This window comes from Brienomyrus brachyistius, chromosome 19 (assembly GCF_023856365.1).
Source record: "Brienomyrus brachyistius isolate T26 chromosome 19, BBRACH_0.4, whole genome shotgun sequence".
Taxonomy (NCBI): domain Eukaryota; kingdom Metazoa; phylum Chordata; class Actinopteri; order Osteoglossiformes; family Mormyridae; genus Brienomyrus; species Brienomyrus brachyistius.
The window spans coordinates 4,584,663-4,602,356 of NC_064551.1; the positions used below are offsets into that span (position 1 = coordinate 4,584,663).

The 17,694-nt window shown below is 43.0% G+C and overlaps 1 protein-coding gene across 1 annotated transcript in view; it reads right to left on the minus strand.

Moving 5' to 3' along the window:
* Window positions 1–17,694, minus strand: part of nkain2 (sodium/potassium transporting ATPase interacting 2) — a 120,997-nt gene that overhangs the window by 46,782 nt on the left and 56,521 nt on the right. Inside the window, exon 3 of the mRNA XM_048986115.1 lies at window positions 17,099–17,179. Within this exon, the coding sequence (XP_048842072.1) occupies window positions 17,099–17,179 (81 nt within the window). The remainder of the gene's footprint in view (window positions 1–17,098; window positions 17,180–17,694) is intronic.

A 17,694-nucleotide genomic window follows, 5' to 3' on the forward strand; every position in this document is an offset into this window, starting at 1 on the left:
ACTCTAGCCTGGTTATTTTTTCAGAGGAAAACAATATTTCTACCACTATCCTTTTTAGAAAGAATCTAATAGTATGATCATTATGCATTATCATGTACTATTATATTGGAGTATTTCATAATTCTAATCAGCTCTGAACGTTTGCTTATGGTTTACAGTACATGTTTACTTTGTATTAGGGTAATTATCAGAAACACCATGTCTTAATTAAGTGTGTCCCATTTCTACAAACAAATCACTTTAATTCCTTTCCTTGCCCTCTTATAGGAAGAACTGCCAACAGGAAACAGGGAAAAGAGACAAGTCAATGCTGGACTGAGTCACTGGGTCCTCATCATTAATAGTAGGCCTAGCATCTGCCTGACTGTAAATTGTGTAACTGTAAAAGGCAACGGCTCAAAAACTGGTCATCCATTAGCAACATGCAGTGATTTTATACCCAGAGCAAGGCTGCTTTTCTGAAGAACACACAATAATAGCATGATTGATGTTTTATATTAAAAGCCGTACAGGGAGTCGCTGGTTTACAAGACTTCGCTGCGATAGACCATTTGATACAAATTACTGTTATTCTTCATTAGTTGCTTTATTTCCAAGACTGTGCCGTTATATTGTCGGGTAATTTTTAATTTCTGCTCTCCAGCGTGCTGCTGGAAACGTACACACCAGATATAAATTGACACACTGCTTAATAGCCTACTCAGTTACATATGATTTCCTGTCCGCAGTGAGGGCCCCGTGCAAGCCACGGCATGACACCAATCTACATCAGCGCCCACGGAGGCGCTGCCCCGACAGACGGCCTTCATTTGGGCCAACAGAACTGAGCAAAGCGAGGCGGGACGCGGTGGCTTGGCCCAATATCACTCCTGTGACAGGCGGGACATCAGGTGGCCCGTCAGAGATGCCGGCGCCGGGGGCGAGTCTGACAGGAGACTGCTGTATCGAATCAGGGTCCAAATTAGTAAAGATCACCCATGTGCCGGACACACGGGTCAGCCAAAGACAGGTGAGCCCACGCTGGGGACGGCTCGGCCCTCGGCTAGGCCGTCACATGTCCATCACAGGGCCAATTAGCAGCTGAGGCAACGGAGCTTGAAGCAGGCACGGGCCTGATCCACAGTCAGGGCGCAATGCGCTAACGTCACACAGCACGCTATCTGTCAATGATGGCCGGTCGCGCCGTGACCTTGGGAGGCAGCAGGGAACAGGGGGAGGTACTGTAGTGCAAGATGGGCACGGGTGTCCTAAACAGCACAGGCTCCAGCCCGGGATCTTTCCACTTAACATCCTTTTTTAAAATCTAATTATGAATGTGTGCCATGAGCTGGGGGGGGGGGTAGGGGGGGGGTTAGAGGGGGAATCGGGGGGTGGGCTTACAGACCTTGTTTCCCACAAGGGAGAATCAAATGCCAATAAGTCTTTATTCTTTCTGGGGGTGGGCGGGGGGTGGGGGGGGTGAGATAAAGATAGGCCACAATACGATGTTAAATAAATCATAGGGATTAGCTAGAATGCTGTGAATGCTAAATAATTGACTTCAGAGTGACAATATCCAGAACCTTTTGAGAAAAAAAAAAATGGACTGACATAGCACACAGTATTAATAATGAAAAAGTGTTCTTAAATGAGTTCTGGGATTTTAAACTCAAAATGTCTTATTAATGAAACTTCAGTTTTGGTTACCGTAGCAGTCCGTGCTCATGAGATCCTGAAACTTCAAAGGGATAAACAGGAAGTAGTAAATCCGATATGACTGGTCAAAACAGCAACGCTGAAATGCAGTAAGTGATGCATTAAAAAGAGTCTAACGTCAGGAGGGTTGTAGGGTCACTTCCAGCTGTGGCTCGATCTGCATATTTAAAGTCATAGCTGTGTGGATAAACAAACTTTCAATCTTTCAATGTATGTGTTTTTGTGCCTCAGTAATCCGCATCCCTAATTGCATGGGCGGTTTTGAGAAATGAACGACTTAAGACGGTAAACATCACAGCAACAAGGTCAAAGACCCCTTTGCTCCCAGTCGCTCATGAATGGCAACTGATAATGAAGCATTTCTGATAAGTGACATTAAAGCACGAGAACTAATCCAGTGAAAAAATATATTATTTTATACGGCATTTCGAGTGTTCATCCGGCGGTAGCTTTTTCATCTTCAGCCAGCGTGCTACGGATTTTGCATGGGCCGACGTCTCTTTCTAAGTTCAGGACTAATCATTCTAAAAACATCTCAGTCTTTGAACTGGAAGGCCTTTTAACATCTGCTCCAGGCGGCTTGACTCCTGGTACGCAAGAAAAAAGCCAATTTCCTGCAACGTCTCTCCTGCGAAACGTGAGTGACACAGTTCGGTAGCCGAAGCCAGTCGGAGACCCCGACAGCTATTTCTGGGTGACCTACTTTCAGGGAATCAATGAGATTGGAAGGGAAAAAAAATGGGTGGGGAGACAATGAGGGGCTCGGTGTCTGCTGGAAACCATGATGACCAATCGACGACAACCGGCCCAAGGACAAAGAGCTGAGGAAAACAACTGAAAATGACTGAAGAATCAAACACCTTTTCTGAGGAAGCGAGCATAGATGCCAGACTGAGGAAGAGCTTCTACCTGCCTGTATAAAGTATGAAATGTGATATTAGTAACGAAAACTTTGCTATCTTAGCTTTGTAGTTTAGCGACATCGCCCCAAAGTGCAGGTCGCATTGTCAGTCAGGAACGGTGCTGCAAGAATAGAGCCAAGCAGACAATGAACAAAAGCGAACATGGCCAGCGATGTCCTCAGAAAGGCAGGTTATTTTCTAAATAAGCAGCAAAGCAGTGTGTCACATCATTACGCTGGCAGCGATGGAGAGCACAGGTTACGTGTGCGAAGAGACCCTATTAACTCCAAACCTTTCCCTCTTGAGACAGGTCTGAAAAAGGAGCGGCAGAAGATATGAGTTGCTTGGAACAGAAACCATAATTTGTGAATTCTGTAAAAAACAGTCATTCTCTGCCAGACGAAACTAGTCATTAATACAGAGCCTGACTGAGGTTGAATAAATGAACAGTACATAATATGTCCCAGTAATATCTATCTACCATCTTCATCTCAATAAAAAGTGAAAGGAGGGTGGAACAAAGGTCAAACAGAGTAATATCTACTGCAGCCAGATCCTGATAAGAAGAGGATTGAGAAGCCTGCTGTTACTTTTACATCTAATATCTGAAAAATCCACATTTCTGCAGATTATTCATTATGATAGCAAATTTGTAACCAAGGGGATGAAAGGCCCCATTTTATGGAGAACTTCCTAAAAATAATGATATGAATTAAAAGGAACAACGCGTTATTTTCCATTCGCACAACTACATTGGAATGCTTCTTTTCACATATCCCATCATGCTCTGCTTTGAGACATGCACACAGGGTCGGGCCATTTATCTGGCTGCCCCGAAGCATTTTGGGAGTTTAAGAGCCTCCTTCATGGACCCAATATTGGAAACCTTCAGTTCAGAAGCAGAGAGGTGTAAATCATTTTTTCTCAACCCGGTCCTCCTCATGTTTTTGCTCCCTTGCAGCTCCTAGACTGTCTGGCAGGGAGCAAAATCGTGGACTGTCTTGTGATCCCCGAGGACCAGTTTGAGAAACACTGGCTTAAATCACCGTGCCAAACACCTCCTTCTAAGATACATACATTTTCCCAAATCAACGGAGACATCATGACATTATTTGTTCTGCCCTGCTGCAAGATTTCACTGCCATCCGCTGAGAGCTTTGCAGATGACATGCAATACCTGCTTGACCTTGCCCGAGCTTTTGAAGCACTTCTAAGTGTCTGCCATTAATAGCCTGCATACAAATGACTTGATTGCTGCTAATTCACAACCCAAGAAATTAAACCTGCAAACAAATGCATCATTTGAAAGCCACAGCAGAGAGTAGACTGGCCAAAATATGGAGGGATGATATCAGATCATTTCCCTCCACGTGATGGACTGTAACCACACCCAGAAATATGGTTATAGTGTGTGGTTTGAATTAGCGGCAAGCTTACTGAAATGCTAACTGAATCACAGTCACCGTGATCTTCCAGACCAGCACAGTGATTATGCAGTTATGCCAGTGACCTCTCTGTAAAGCCCTCTGGTGAGAATTCATATCATATGGTACTTATATAGCACTGCACCTAATTTTTTATATATCTCACTCCATACATCCACAAGTAAACACACACCAGGCTGTGTCTTCCCTGATACTGGTTTCTTCTGGTACCTTAGTTACTCAGATACTAGCTTTCCATCAGGCATCGATATGGCGATGATGACTTTTTGAAATCTCTTCACTGTCTCTCATGCTTCCCACTTCAAGCTGCATTTCTGCGTTCCACCGCTCTCCCTAGGAATGATGTGTGAGTTTTGTCCACATTGTTTTGGGAGGGACACGGTCTTAAACGTCAACTTTGTAAAACATAAAATGCTTTCATTACTACACTTCATGTATATGAAAATATATCGCAAAGAATGGTTTTACGTTAGGTCTCATAAATCGACCTTCAAAAACAAGGCCCGTTCAGGTTTGTTTTAATTGCTTGATCAACTTATACAACAATATCTGATAACCTGAAAACATTAGGAAGCTGAAGATCGTTCAGAGATTTAATCTGTTATCCCCGTTTATAGGTGAAACATGACACATATCCATCTGTCATCCTACAATCGTCCAAGAAATCATTCCAGCGGAATATATAAGTGAAGAAAAATCATATTATACAGTACACCTGTACAAAGAAAAGGATTTATTGAGATTAATTGGTTTCCAAATTGTTTATCAGATAGGGTGCAATCAGTTTCTGAAACGCTAGTTCGGGTATAATTCTTAGAATTCAGGATTCAATAATTGGGAGGAAAATCATGCAAGTTACACAAGTAATATAAAATACATTTAGGAGAACAGAATTCAAAACGCGATTTCCATCGATATCATATCCCCTAATAGCAGGGAAGGTTCTGCTTTACCCTCTTTGCGATGCCTCTGTCTTCACATCCTGCGCTGATGGGGAAGATTAATGGTCAGAAACAGTCCCCACCATCCCCCAGCAGAATCATCAATACTCACTCCTCTGGGGAGGAACTACAGCCAAACAGGCGGACTGTGAAGCTCCACGCCGTCACACAAATCAACCGTTTGCCCGTTTACAGCAAGCGGCTGGCTTAAACATCGAGGTACGTGTGTGCACCTGCGGAGGTGTCGTGTGGCCAAACCACGGCACGCTACCCGCGCAGACAACGGCGACTCCTGAAAGGAATACGCCACAGTTTAATTAAGGCGATTTTAATATTTGATGGTGTCTCACAGGAGGAAAACAGCCATTTTCCTCGAGCCCTTTGGCAGTGAAGACTGACCTTTCGAAGCAAAGCTGGTGTTCCACTGTAACAGGCCGTGACCTGATTATTCGATCGGTAATGGCGCTGGAAGAACGCGGCGCGACCATTTTACTCCATTCAGCGACACAAGAAAAAACACTTGGAAAATACAGCCATTTATGCTCATGCCTCCTTCCTGCATTTGAATGCCACGTCAGACACAACCCTCACTCACACAACAAAATATGTACTGTGCTGTCTTTCAGGGCTTTCGGCCCATTATAAACTCAGACATGCACTGGAATTTCTTCCAGAGATAATAATGCACATTATGGATACTAAGGTTTGCATTTACAGCATCCGTAAATGCTGGGAAATCCCAACAGGTCAAATTAGGAAACGAACAGAGACGCAGAGGTACAAAGAAATACTGAAGCTAAACTAGACAGTGCTAGTGATGTACTAGTTGGTAATATTAGAGAGTATTATAGAGATGAAACTGAACATCACAGTAGATGCTGTAAGAGAGTTAATTTTTATTAAAAACTCAACTTGCTCTTCCGCGGCTAAGACAACTAGACAGGAATTTTGAAAATGGGGAATCATCTGACGTTTCATGAGCTTGTGGTTTCAAGTTAATTTTCCCTAAATGTCAAAAGATGACATTGCGCTGCGCAGGGTCTGACACAACTGTTAACTTCTTTAAAATAAGAAGACAGTATTGATCTCGAAACATAAAATAATTTCTCTCTGAATTTCATGATGCAATTCTCTGCATTAGTGTGACTTGTCTTCTTTTAGTTTAATCATACTGTAAAAAGTATAATCAGGGCAAAACCACATTTTGTACATGGAACTCTTAACTGATTCCGGATCTCATTATCCATTTTATATTGGGCTCATTAGATTTGTGGCTGGATTTCGTACTCGACCACAGTCAGTCAGACGTGGAGATTTCAGGCCCAGATAGTACAAATCCAGACCAAGAATTTGTTTCCACCAACCAGATGAGTATAAAGAGTTACAGTCACACTATACTGGTCTGGATCTGAAATCTCCACCTCTGATTGTGTAATTAATATTTTTTCATGTTATTGTTTAATTTGGGAGTAGTAGGTACTGCCCAGTATAGATTATCACTACTTTCCCAGCACACAGTAAATCACAAAGTTCAAAGACTTTGAATGAGAAACCTGGGTGTATTTATTTTATATGAGCTTGTAGTTTCCCAAGATAGATGTTCCTAATGTCAGTCCCTTACAGGCAGGGAGTGATGGAACTGAAGTAGAAGCCCCAGGACATGACATGATTGATAGGAATAACTGCGTGGAGAGCAGCTGGAATTAATCGATCTTACGAAGATTGTCAAAAGGTTTCGTGTTGTCTATCACGATACCCCAATGAGACAAAATGAGAATCTGAAGACTTGCTGTGTAGTCAGATCTATCTGAATTTTTCCTCGAATTTGCTTAATTATTGTTAAGTCCTGTGATTACAAAAGCAAATTCATTGACCTCACCTTTCTGAGATTAAAGTCCTTTATATAGACGTCTTTCAGGGGGTGAATACTTAGCATCAGATGATCAGGCTTTGGCAAGATGATTGTTCCTTCTGCCTAGTCTGAAATTAGCACAGCTGGGCATTATTCATAAAGGCAAGCCGCATTTAACAGCGGTGCTGTGTTACTGGGCAGGGAGAAATGTGAATCCCCAAACCGATGATTTCATACCTCAGAGCAGCACGTTAAAAGAGCATTTGTTTTTCTGTAGGTCCCAGTTTCCAGGACCAAAAGCTATAATTCTGAGTTCCTTCCTGTTGTGTTAATAGTACCTGTGTGCCATAGCTATCAGTAAATAAAGCGAGGTGTCTGTGTGGCTTCACATATTTCAAGCTGTTTCCTGTAACAGGCACACGTCACGTTTGAACACAGACTGAACAGACGTTTTCATTGACCGAGATTTTGTGAATTTTGAAAAGGAGAAACGAAAAAAATGTTAATGGAAGCACATTTACAGAAAAGAGAATACCTTTAAAAATCATAAAAATTTCTTGAGGTGGTTTTGTGGCGTGTTGAACAAGAAGCAATTTGCAAAACTGTAATGGAAACATCCATCCATCCATCTATCCATTTTCTGCTTGTCCTATTCAGGATTGTTGGGGGGGGGGGGGGGATCTGAATCCTATCCCAGAGGCTACGTACACAATTCAGGGAACAACCCAGGATGGGGCGCCAACCCATCGCAGGCAACGGAAATGGATTTTGCGAAGAAGGACGTTCTTCTACAGTGTCTAACTTGTGGAAAGGCCACTCCACGCTGAAGAAGACATGGATCTTAATCTTGCAGGATGGGAAATGCCAAGTATCATTCACATTACATCCATTAATAGAAAAACATTATATATATACCTGTATATACAGTATAGTGCAGATAGCTCTGCTCATCCTATACATAGTGTTCCAGGCACTCCAGCCACCGGAAAGAAACTCACACTGGTCCATTTGGACTAGGTATCAATGTTTTCTACCAAGTGCCCCGAGCCCCCTGACAGTTCAAATTCATACTCCCTCTCAGAACCCAACTCACCTGAACCAACCAAACAATAACAGCGAACACCTGGGCGTAGGCGTTTTGGGAGCCGGAAGGGAGCAAAAATGTGAACTGGCAAAGGTTCTCCGCAGACTGTGCTGAGAAACACTGGTATAAATCATCTGCACACCAGCCGTTTCCATACGTCATCGTCGTATCTGAGGCTGAGTGGTATTAGCCTGAACATACCTTACAGACAAAACAGCTTACGTGTTGCATGCCTGCGATTTAATCTCACCGACGAGGTAAACCAATAGCAGGCGGGGTTCAGGCAGCCCCGTGAGTCATCCAGCTCTTCCGTGCTTTTCCAAAGGGTCCCTGTGGCATTGTCTCCCCTCCATTCGCACATCGCTCCCATAATGCATTGTGCCACAATGAAACTTTTTCCTCGAGACCAAGCTGCATTATTGAATCACCTCCAAATTAACACGGTTTTGGCTCATTGCCTGTTACATTCTACGCCTACGCTCAACGCCCTCTGATGTTACAAAATAAAGACATCGTTCAGTTCCCCCCCCCCCCCCCATCTTTAGTTATTTCATTAGAAAAAAATATAATAATGATTCAAACCATATCTTAAGAATGTATTATGGTATAAAAATGTGAACTTTGGCAGTGGAGAGTTGCAATATGCTCTCAGAAATGTCGCATGTTGTTAGTTTTGGAGTTTATAAAAGTGCTCTACCGGCAATAGCAAATTATTAATCACAGGAATGAACGCGAGCCCTTTGATTGGCTGCGGGTTTGGCTGCAGTGACTAATGCGGGGTGGGTGGAATCGAGAATTAGAGATTTGGAAGCAGAGATGAAATGACTGGCACAGCTGTGCACTAATGTCAGTTTAATTTGAAGAACTCAGTTGAGAGTAAACTTTTCCTGTCATCTCTATAGGCACTGGAAGCACCCTGCAGATTAATAATATCAAGTTGCAGAAGAAAGTCCTTTTTCCAGAATTAGTGAGTGGCTTTCAATTAAGAATACGAATGTCACGGTAGTTTGCGCTTTGCTGGGCTCCGTTTCCTAGTGGTTTGAATCGGTCTGACATGACGTGAGACTTATTTACACACTTGTATTTCAGTTTGGCTACTTTATGGCTATTTTTGGACTGTTATGTAATGATGATAATCGAGTATATTTTTGTTAAAAAACACGCTCATTTAATTAGGCACCCCTAGTCCTTAACGCAAACAGCCAGCTCCTGCAAATAGCAAATCATGTGGATGCAACTGAATACATACAGCATGCAAGGTCAAGAGGTTCACCTACTGTTAATGAGGCTTGGGCAGTATTACAGTGACATGGCATGCTGCAGCACTTTGGGTATACCGTGGTATTAATATGGTGTTCCGTGAAATGTTACCATGGTAACATCAAGCTAGCAGGAACGACACCAGTGCACAAATAACTGCCCAGTATGACGGTGTGCACTTCATCAACTCTGGAAATAATCCATCCATCCATCCATCCATCCAGGTTCTAATTGCTTGCTCACACACTCATGCACACAATCATCCTATAGTCATCATGCATTACTAATGTACAAGTGAGAGTGACTGGACTTTGACAAGCTGTGAGTATGGAAGCACAAGGTGAGACAAAGCAGCAGCATCTGAATGGAGCCAGTTTGCATCATAATGTCCACAAGGTGTCTGCAGTGTCTGAATGCATTATATGGATACACGACTTATATTAAGAAACGCATTAAAGATCCATTTAAAAACTATTGTCATTAGCTCCACTTCCATATAAATGCAAGGTTAGTGTCAGTAGAACTGCACATATCTGCCTCTTATCATTGCACTCTGAACACATTAAATACTGGTAACATTATTTCTCACAAATTATTAAATCACATTATTATGCCATTTCAATTTACTATAACTTTCCATAAATATTGTAATGAATATGATTATTTTTTAAGAGACAACATACAACAAGCAACAAATTAAACGAGGGAAATCATTGCAGCGTTTTATTAACCCTGGTTGTTTTTATTTATTGGCTGACATGTCGGTCGCGTGTGTCTGATGGCTTTCTGTACGCAGGCAAAACTCCTTTCAGGCTGAACAATACTGGAAAGGGTTACTTCAGCTGATGACTGACAGGCGACACAGTGAACCACAGACAAACAAGTGCGTTAATAGTCTTTTCAAGCAAACGGTGTCAGTTTGCGCCACAAAAGTGGCATAAATATTAATACAGTTTTCTACTTCACGTGTTATTTCAGAAATTATATTGTTTTCATTAAACCCACACAGGAAGTCATAAATAGTACATGTTGTTATTAATAAATAAATCCCATTCCTTCATGCGATTTTTTTCCGCTATCAGAGGCCTGCCAATGTGGTTTTTTCACTCCACTAAACTATTGCTTGAACATACTGGACACAGTAGTTGCTGGGTAAGCAGTGTGCTGTGGTTCTAACAGACAGAAGACCACTTCCACAGACCAAATCCTTCCAATATAATCTGCAGTAACACTTCGGTTTAAGTCTGCCTCTGTCACTGTCATCCATCCATCCATCCATCCATCCATCCATCCATCCATCCATCCATCCATCCATCCGTCCACTCCTGTGATGCTTCCGAAAGCACAAACTGACATGCCCACCTCATCCTGGCATCTGGCCACGCCGAGTTCTGCTACAGCACTACCATCTTTCTGCAGAAGGGAATCCTCAGGAAAGCCCCTCAAGCCTCATAATGACATTAACAGTAAGAGACCCAACAAAACAATCACTGACCCTTAGGATTTTCTTTCCTGCAACCTTACACCGAATTGATAAATGAACACAACCCTCGCATTAACCAACTTAAAAAAGGGAAACCACTATATTTAAAAAGGCAAATGCAAAACTTAGAGTTTAATATTGACAGGCTGAGTAAGACCAAGACCCTCTGGGCTATAAAAGGTTCAATAAAGGCTGTCTTCTGGTAGCTGTTAATGACCTGCTTCAACTCCAGGACAAATCAATTTAAATAATGGAAAATCAGATAACCACGATTTTTCCTCTAGCAAACAGCAACCTCTGGGATTCTTTTTTTTTTTTTTTTTTATCCTGAATTACTAATTGCCTCACTTGTTTGTAACAACCTTGTAAAAAAAAAGACTTAGTGATGTTTTACTTATATATAACTTTTTGAATCAGTGCTTTTTGTTTTTATCCCTATTTGGCTTCCTTTGTTTTGTTTGATTTTGTTAAACACTTTCGTCGACCTTTGTTGATTTAAAATGTGCTTTTTGATACCAAAAGGAGAAGTGCTGAACATTTTCCTAATATTTTTTCAAATAGGCTATAATAGCTGTGATCCAAGTTCAAATTAAAATATGATAGGGGTTTAAGCTTAAGTAATTAAATGTTTTGACTGCGTTTACCCAATATCACCCTGCTCTGAAGAATCAAAATAGCATGTTCCGTATACAGCATTTGGCAGAAAATAACTGACACGCATCACGTCCAATCGCCTTGCCCTTTTGCCAGACGTCTCGAGACGAATCCAAGAATGGCGAATCATCAGCTGGTGTGAGTCAGTGATGATTAGCTTGGGCCCCCTCCCTCTCCATCTCCCCACGCTGAGTTATTAGCAAAGTGACACGATAGCGTAATCGAGCAGGCCGATCATCTGTGGCTCATTTGTTCCAAAAGTCTGACGCGACGAGGAAATTGATGGTGAATCACTCTATGGGCAGGCAGTTACTCAGAATTCTCAAACGTTCATACCCAAATTATGAGTTGGCCAATGGGATATAGAGTTCTTGGGGGGGGGGGGGGGGGGGGAATGGAAAGCGCAACCATAAGCAGGATTTACTGCAAAGTTTCGTCTCGTAGAACTGTGCAATTCATCTGGATTCAGGGCTTGTAAGCTCTGCAACCTTCTAGGGCCCCTTTTTAACCTTTTAATTTCTTGTCACCTTTCTATTTTGAATGACTGTCTCTGCAAAAAGGCACAATGAAAAATTGTGCTAACTAGATATTCATGTGCCATTGCAGGCGCTGGGGGAAAGGATTTCAAGTCATTTTCTTGTGTGATTTTCTTATTTTTTCCCACCTCTTAGTGTTATAAGCATAAATCGAGCGAGGCGGTATTAACTGGGGTCTCTTTCACATTTCACTTTCAAAGGCGAGGCCTGAGATTTTGTCATTCATTCAGCATTATCTTCTACAGTCAACAGCACACGGCAGGCAGACATTTGTACTTTAACTGGAACACTGTGAAACGACTGCATTTTGCTTTAACCAGAGTAAAACAATAAGCTCAGAATTATTTTATGGACTGTCCATACCAAGAACGTAAAACACACAACAGCATATTCCGTCTTGCAGTGAGAGCAAGTTTAAAACAAAAACGAAAATCAAACGGCACCATAATGTTTTATGATTAAATTGTAAAGCGTAGATATTATCCATACTGTATGCTGCATCCATCTATCTTCCGGCTGATTACCTACAACAGGGTCACTGTGAACCTGGAGCCTATCCTACGAAACACTGGACACAAGATAGGAAAAGCAGGGATTTTCTTTTCGTCACAATTATTCTTACTAACGCATCATGTTTTTCTTCATCTGTTCTCCCTCCTTTGTCAAAGATGCAGAGATCACTATGGGCATATAGCAAACAGTATAGGGGTGAGGAGTCGTTAAAAACACTTCAACCCTGGATTATACAACTGTAGACATAGTCAGACAAAATTCTCTTAACATGGAGGGAACGTTTAAAAAATGGCTATAGTGTCCCGAATGCATTCTGAAATGCTTAATTTTCATGCTTAACTTAAATCGGCAATTCTCAACTCATGGGTCGCGACCCAAATTTGCTTTGAAACATCTGAAAGAGTCGCGAGGCAGAGGTGGAAACGCAAGCATTTCAAAACTAGCGAGCTCCTATGCTGATCCACGATCAGATTTCCCAGCCTCAATCCTAGAATTAACCAGTATAAACGGGTCTTGGGTCTGCAAATGTTTAGCACACACACTCAACCAATCCAAGAAGACAAACCGCAGATGCCTAATTTAAAATTCACTGGCACATCCAATCAGATTTGTGGGATAGGCACTGATTGGTAAAAATTGGGTCGCAGTGCAAAAAAGGTTGAGAACCACTGACTTAAATGACAGACTCAAATGCAAGGGATGTGTTGAGTCCATTCGTGCTTTATCAGAGTTAGATAAAGGTCGTGTGTATGAAGGTATCCCAGATCGGCTTTATTTTAGCCGTGAAATACACCGTGCAGAAGGCAGGCCGCAACCTATCAGGTCGCCTCAGACAGTCCTGCGGACCACTGGCCCGCCAGCTCCGCATTTCACTGGGCAGGTCTTATTTGCTCATAAGCTGCCAGGCTGCAGTTGTGACGCTCGGTTATTTACTCGGTCCGGGCGGCAGGGCCGCGGTGCCCAGGGCCGGTTCGGCCTTTGCCTGTCACTTCTCGTCTATTCCAGCCGCTCTGTAGTAATAGCTTCCAGTTCCAAATCCAATTCCGAATGTCTCTCCTGGCAGAGCGACGGAATCCGAGAGCAGGAGCGCGAGTCATTCTGAAACCTCATTCTCGTATTTAGAAGAAAAAAAAAAACTGATTTCCTGTGAGAATTTTTAAATTTTTTTTCAGTGTGGACACCCAAGAACTCTCCAAGATGTTTGTGAGTCTAATGACGACAATTATATGTAAATTATTAGTGTACAAATCCAATAGAAAAGCTAATTTTCCTTCCCACGTCGCTGTTACCGTGGAAGGAAGCCGGTTCATCTAGTTGTCACGACGATTTCCCCGGGCTGTCACATGACCACTCCACGGCTTAACAAACCTTGACATAACAATGCAAACTATATATGCATCATTATGACAGCACTGCTATATCGGTATTAAAGTGAGAAAACAACAGCAGATAGTCTGTCAGAGACAGCAAGTCACAAAGCAGCCCTTTTGGGCACAAGCTGTTTTATTTTGACAAGAATGCTGCAGAATTGGCACAGCATACTGTAAAGGCAACGGTATAAACCCAAACAGTCTGATGCAAAAAGATCTTAACTAAGTTCTAGGAGGTTTTTTTGTCCTCCAAACATAGCCAAAGAGCAACTTCCCACAACAGTTTACCTTCACCCCTATCTGCAATAAACTTCCTGTTTCCACCTTAACTTCCTGTTTACAATGACAGAATAAATCAGCCACCATGACACCTTTGGACCAATATCATTCTCCTCAGTGGACACCATGCCGGGCCAGTAAGCCAGCACCGGCGCACACATAACCGTGCATCGCTGCCCGAAGCCCCGTGGACAATGCTCTCAAAGACACTGACATTCTCTGACGCCAACCACATCACGACAGTAACCAGTGACGCTAGCTTATAAATTGCCCAAGTGCTTAATGTGTTTCTGGAAGCGACACAAGTTTCATAAGTTTGCCTCTTATCCATATAGCAATTCAAACGACGGGGGGGGGAGCAAGCTTTCAGCTCTGCCCCATGTGCTTATCACCATGACTACCAAAAAACCATTACTTGACATAATGAACAATAGACACTAAGATTCGTCCCATTTATTTATCTTAATTTGTTTCTGTTAGCGATCTAAATCTAATTTTGTCTGGCTTCCTGGGTCTCAATGGATTCTCTCCTGGTTAAACACATTATAACCGCATAAATAAATCATGACCGGGCCAGAAATGCAAAAGGAAATAAATCACAGAATCTAATGTGCTATTACTTGTATAACTAATTAAAGTGTTGGTGTGTAATGAGAACACGCGATGGGGGCGTGGTCGGAGGATGCGGGTCGAGGTGTACGCATCCACAACCCCCTCTGATCCCTCCCAGAGTGGTCCCTCCGCCACAGTGCAGGAGTTGGGAGACCCATCTCTGACATCTGACAGTGATATGAATCCCATGGGTGGTCTGGGAGCCAGGAGCGGAAAGCTCGTCTAGCAGCTCGGCGGCGGCGGGGGGCCGCTGGCAGAGGGTCGGTTCCCGGTCGCGACTCATTTTCTTGTTGAAGCCGCTGTAATGAGGTCGGTGTGGGTCCCAAGAGCCCCCCCCCCCCCCCCCCCCAAAGCGTCAACGGAGGAGGGGAACGAGAGCTGCAGACATGATGGAACAGAATCGCGTACACCTCAGATGCCGGTCCTGACCAGCACTGCACGGTGTACACCCCGGATGCCGGTCCTGACCAGCACTGCACGGTGTACACCCCGGATGCCGGTCCTGACCAGCACTGCACGGTGTACACCCCAGATGCCGGTCCTGACCAGCACTGCACGGTGTACACCCCAGATGCCGGTCCTGACCAGCACTGCACGGTGTACACCCCAGATGCCGGTCATGACCAGCACTGCACGGTGTACACCCCAGATGTCGATCCTGACCAGCACTGCACGGTGTACACCCCAGATGCCGGTCCTGACCAGCACTGCACGGTGTACACCCCAGATGCCGGTCCTGACCAGCACTGCACGGTGTACACCCCAGATGCCGGTCCTGACAGCTGCAGTCATCCCTGAGATTAGTCCCGAGCAAATATTTGAACACCATCTTACACGAAGTAAAATAACACTAATTAAGATGCCTGATAATGCACCTAATACGCCGGCTAATACACCGGCTAATACAGCACATTTAGCTGTCAACGCTTTTCATTTTCGAAGTGCATCTTTACAAAATGATTCCAGCAGTGGTTTTGCGTATCAAAAACCAAGTTGATATTCAGGCAGCGTCTCACAACCCATTCCGCGTGGCAGTTGGGGTTTAGTTCAAGTTGGCAGTGCAGGAAAGGGCAATTTCTACGTTTGAAAGTATAGCGTCACCCGCTAATGACGAAGACGGACAGATCTTTTAAGCAGAGTGCGGCAGCGAGATGCTTGTCAAGCAGAAAAACACCGGAAGCTACCAGAAGCTGTCAGGCTCCAGGTAAGACTGTCTGCCAGAAAAAAGCAAATTACTAAAGAGTCTGACATGTATACAGACCTGTGCCTAGATTTCCAAAAAGAACAAAAATTATGTGTGTGTGTGTTTTTATACATTCTGTGTCTATATATATATACACATGCAGTATGTCTGTGTGTATACACACATACACACACACACACGAAACAGAAGAGTGGTAATTGTTTGATTGTTTGAAAAGCAACATGATTATAATTATTTTGCGCTCTCAGACTTGCCGAAAAATAAATTTTACTATACGCACATAATTAAAAATTGTTTTTCAATTATACTGTTGAAAACGTATGTTCAAAATAGAGGCAAAATGAAAAAGCACTTGATTAATTTCATAATCATGTTGCATGGCTTATTTGACTTTTAATTAGATATCGTATTTGACATTTTGACATTTCAATTATCCGATCTCATTTTCTCTGCATACATGAGGTGAAGATGGATTGTGAAATAAATTACTAGTTAAATGAAAAGTGCCTTAATAATTATCTACAGATTTGTGATAAAACATAACATTTCCACCTTATCACGCCCCATAACGCAGACTCCACCCCCAACTACAGATCACATCAGTCTCTGCATCGGTCATGTTTGGAATGATGCAAATGTTTGCGGAAATGAGTGTGTAAATTAGCTTAAGTGTCATTGATTTCCACCCTCTGAGATGCAGCATAACGCACCAACAGAGCCACTGATTATTCAGCCAACCATCAGCACTTTCATAGGCCTGCAGCGATATAATTATGTTTAACTCGACGGTTCCTAACCTTTTCTTTACAGTGAGAGCTACTTTAACAGAGAAAATAATTTGGGGAGTTATAGAGATTTTGCCAACTGCGGGGGGGGGGGGGTGACCTTCAATATATTTTGTTGACTGGGGGGCACTTCATATATTATTCCAACAGGACTGGGTGGGAAGGTGGCGGTCTGATTGTCACAATCCACTAGGAATGTCTTGAAGAGTATATCTTGATCACGATATACCAGCTTGGGACCCCCGTATTACTTCCAAGCCCTACGTAAATTGTGCTTGTATTATAATTTATTATATTTGTAAATGGGGAGACATAGGGAAGGATCATAAATCATTCGGAGGATCTGACTGTGCTTAGAGTTTGCTCGTAGAGTTGGCGATGTCTACAAGGCCGGCCTTGGGGGTAAACGACAGGAGACACTGCGCTGGAGAAAGAGGATCGGAGCCCCAGGTGGCACGCTGGCCGTATCTCCCGGCGTCTTACCTTGGAAAGGTCCCCCACCTCCAGGTAGAAGCAGATGATGAAGACGTTCCAGGTCACCCAGATCACCAGCCAGACGGCGTACTGTGGACCAAGCAGAGAGAAGGTGACATGGGCATGGAGACACAATCTTCAGTCCCCAGACTGAAAACAACAACAATCGCAGCTTGAAGTGTGACTTCAGGGCTCCACAAAAGCTACAGCATTAATGAGCAAACTTGTTATCAATTAGCAGGATCTGTTAGTGTAGTGCTAATTGTCTTTTTCATGTGCTTTGTTGTGTGGAAGCCTGAGATGCATTATTCAATTACAGTTCTTCAAACCGTAGGATTCTCGTCCATTATGTTCTGTTCAGTTTAATAGGTTAATTAAATAATTTCAGGTTAAAAATATAAAGTGTTAAAATCCAAGTATGTTTCCGATGTGTGGTCACTGATCCATTTAATACAAATGCAGGAAGTGCTCATTTCGATTTTTATTCATACGCAGATGAAAATGAAGGGAGGTCTGCTTTCTGTTTAAGCTACTTCTCCTAGCGATTCCGATTGCGCCATTAGCACTGTTCTGCCTGAACACTGATCTTTCTGCTTCTCCCAGAC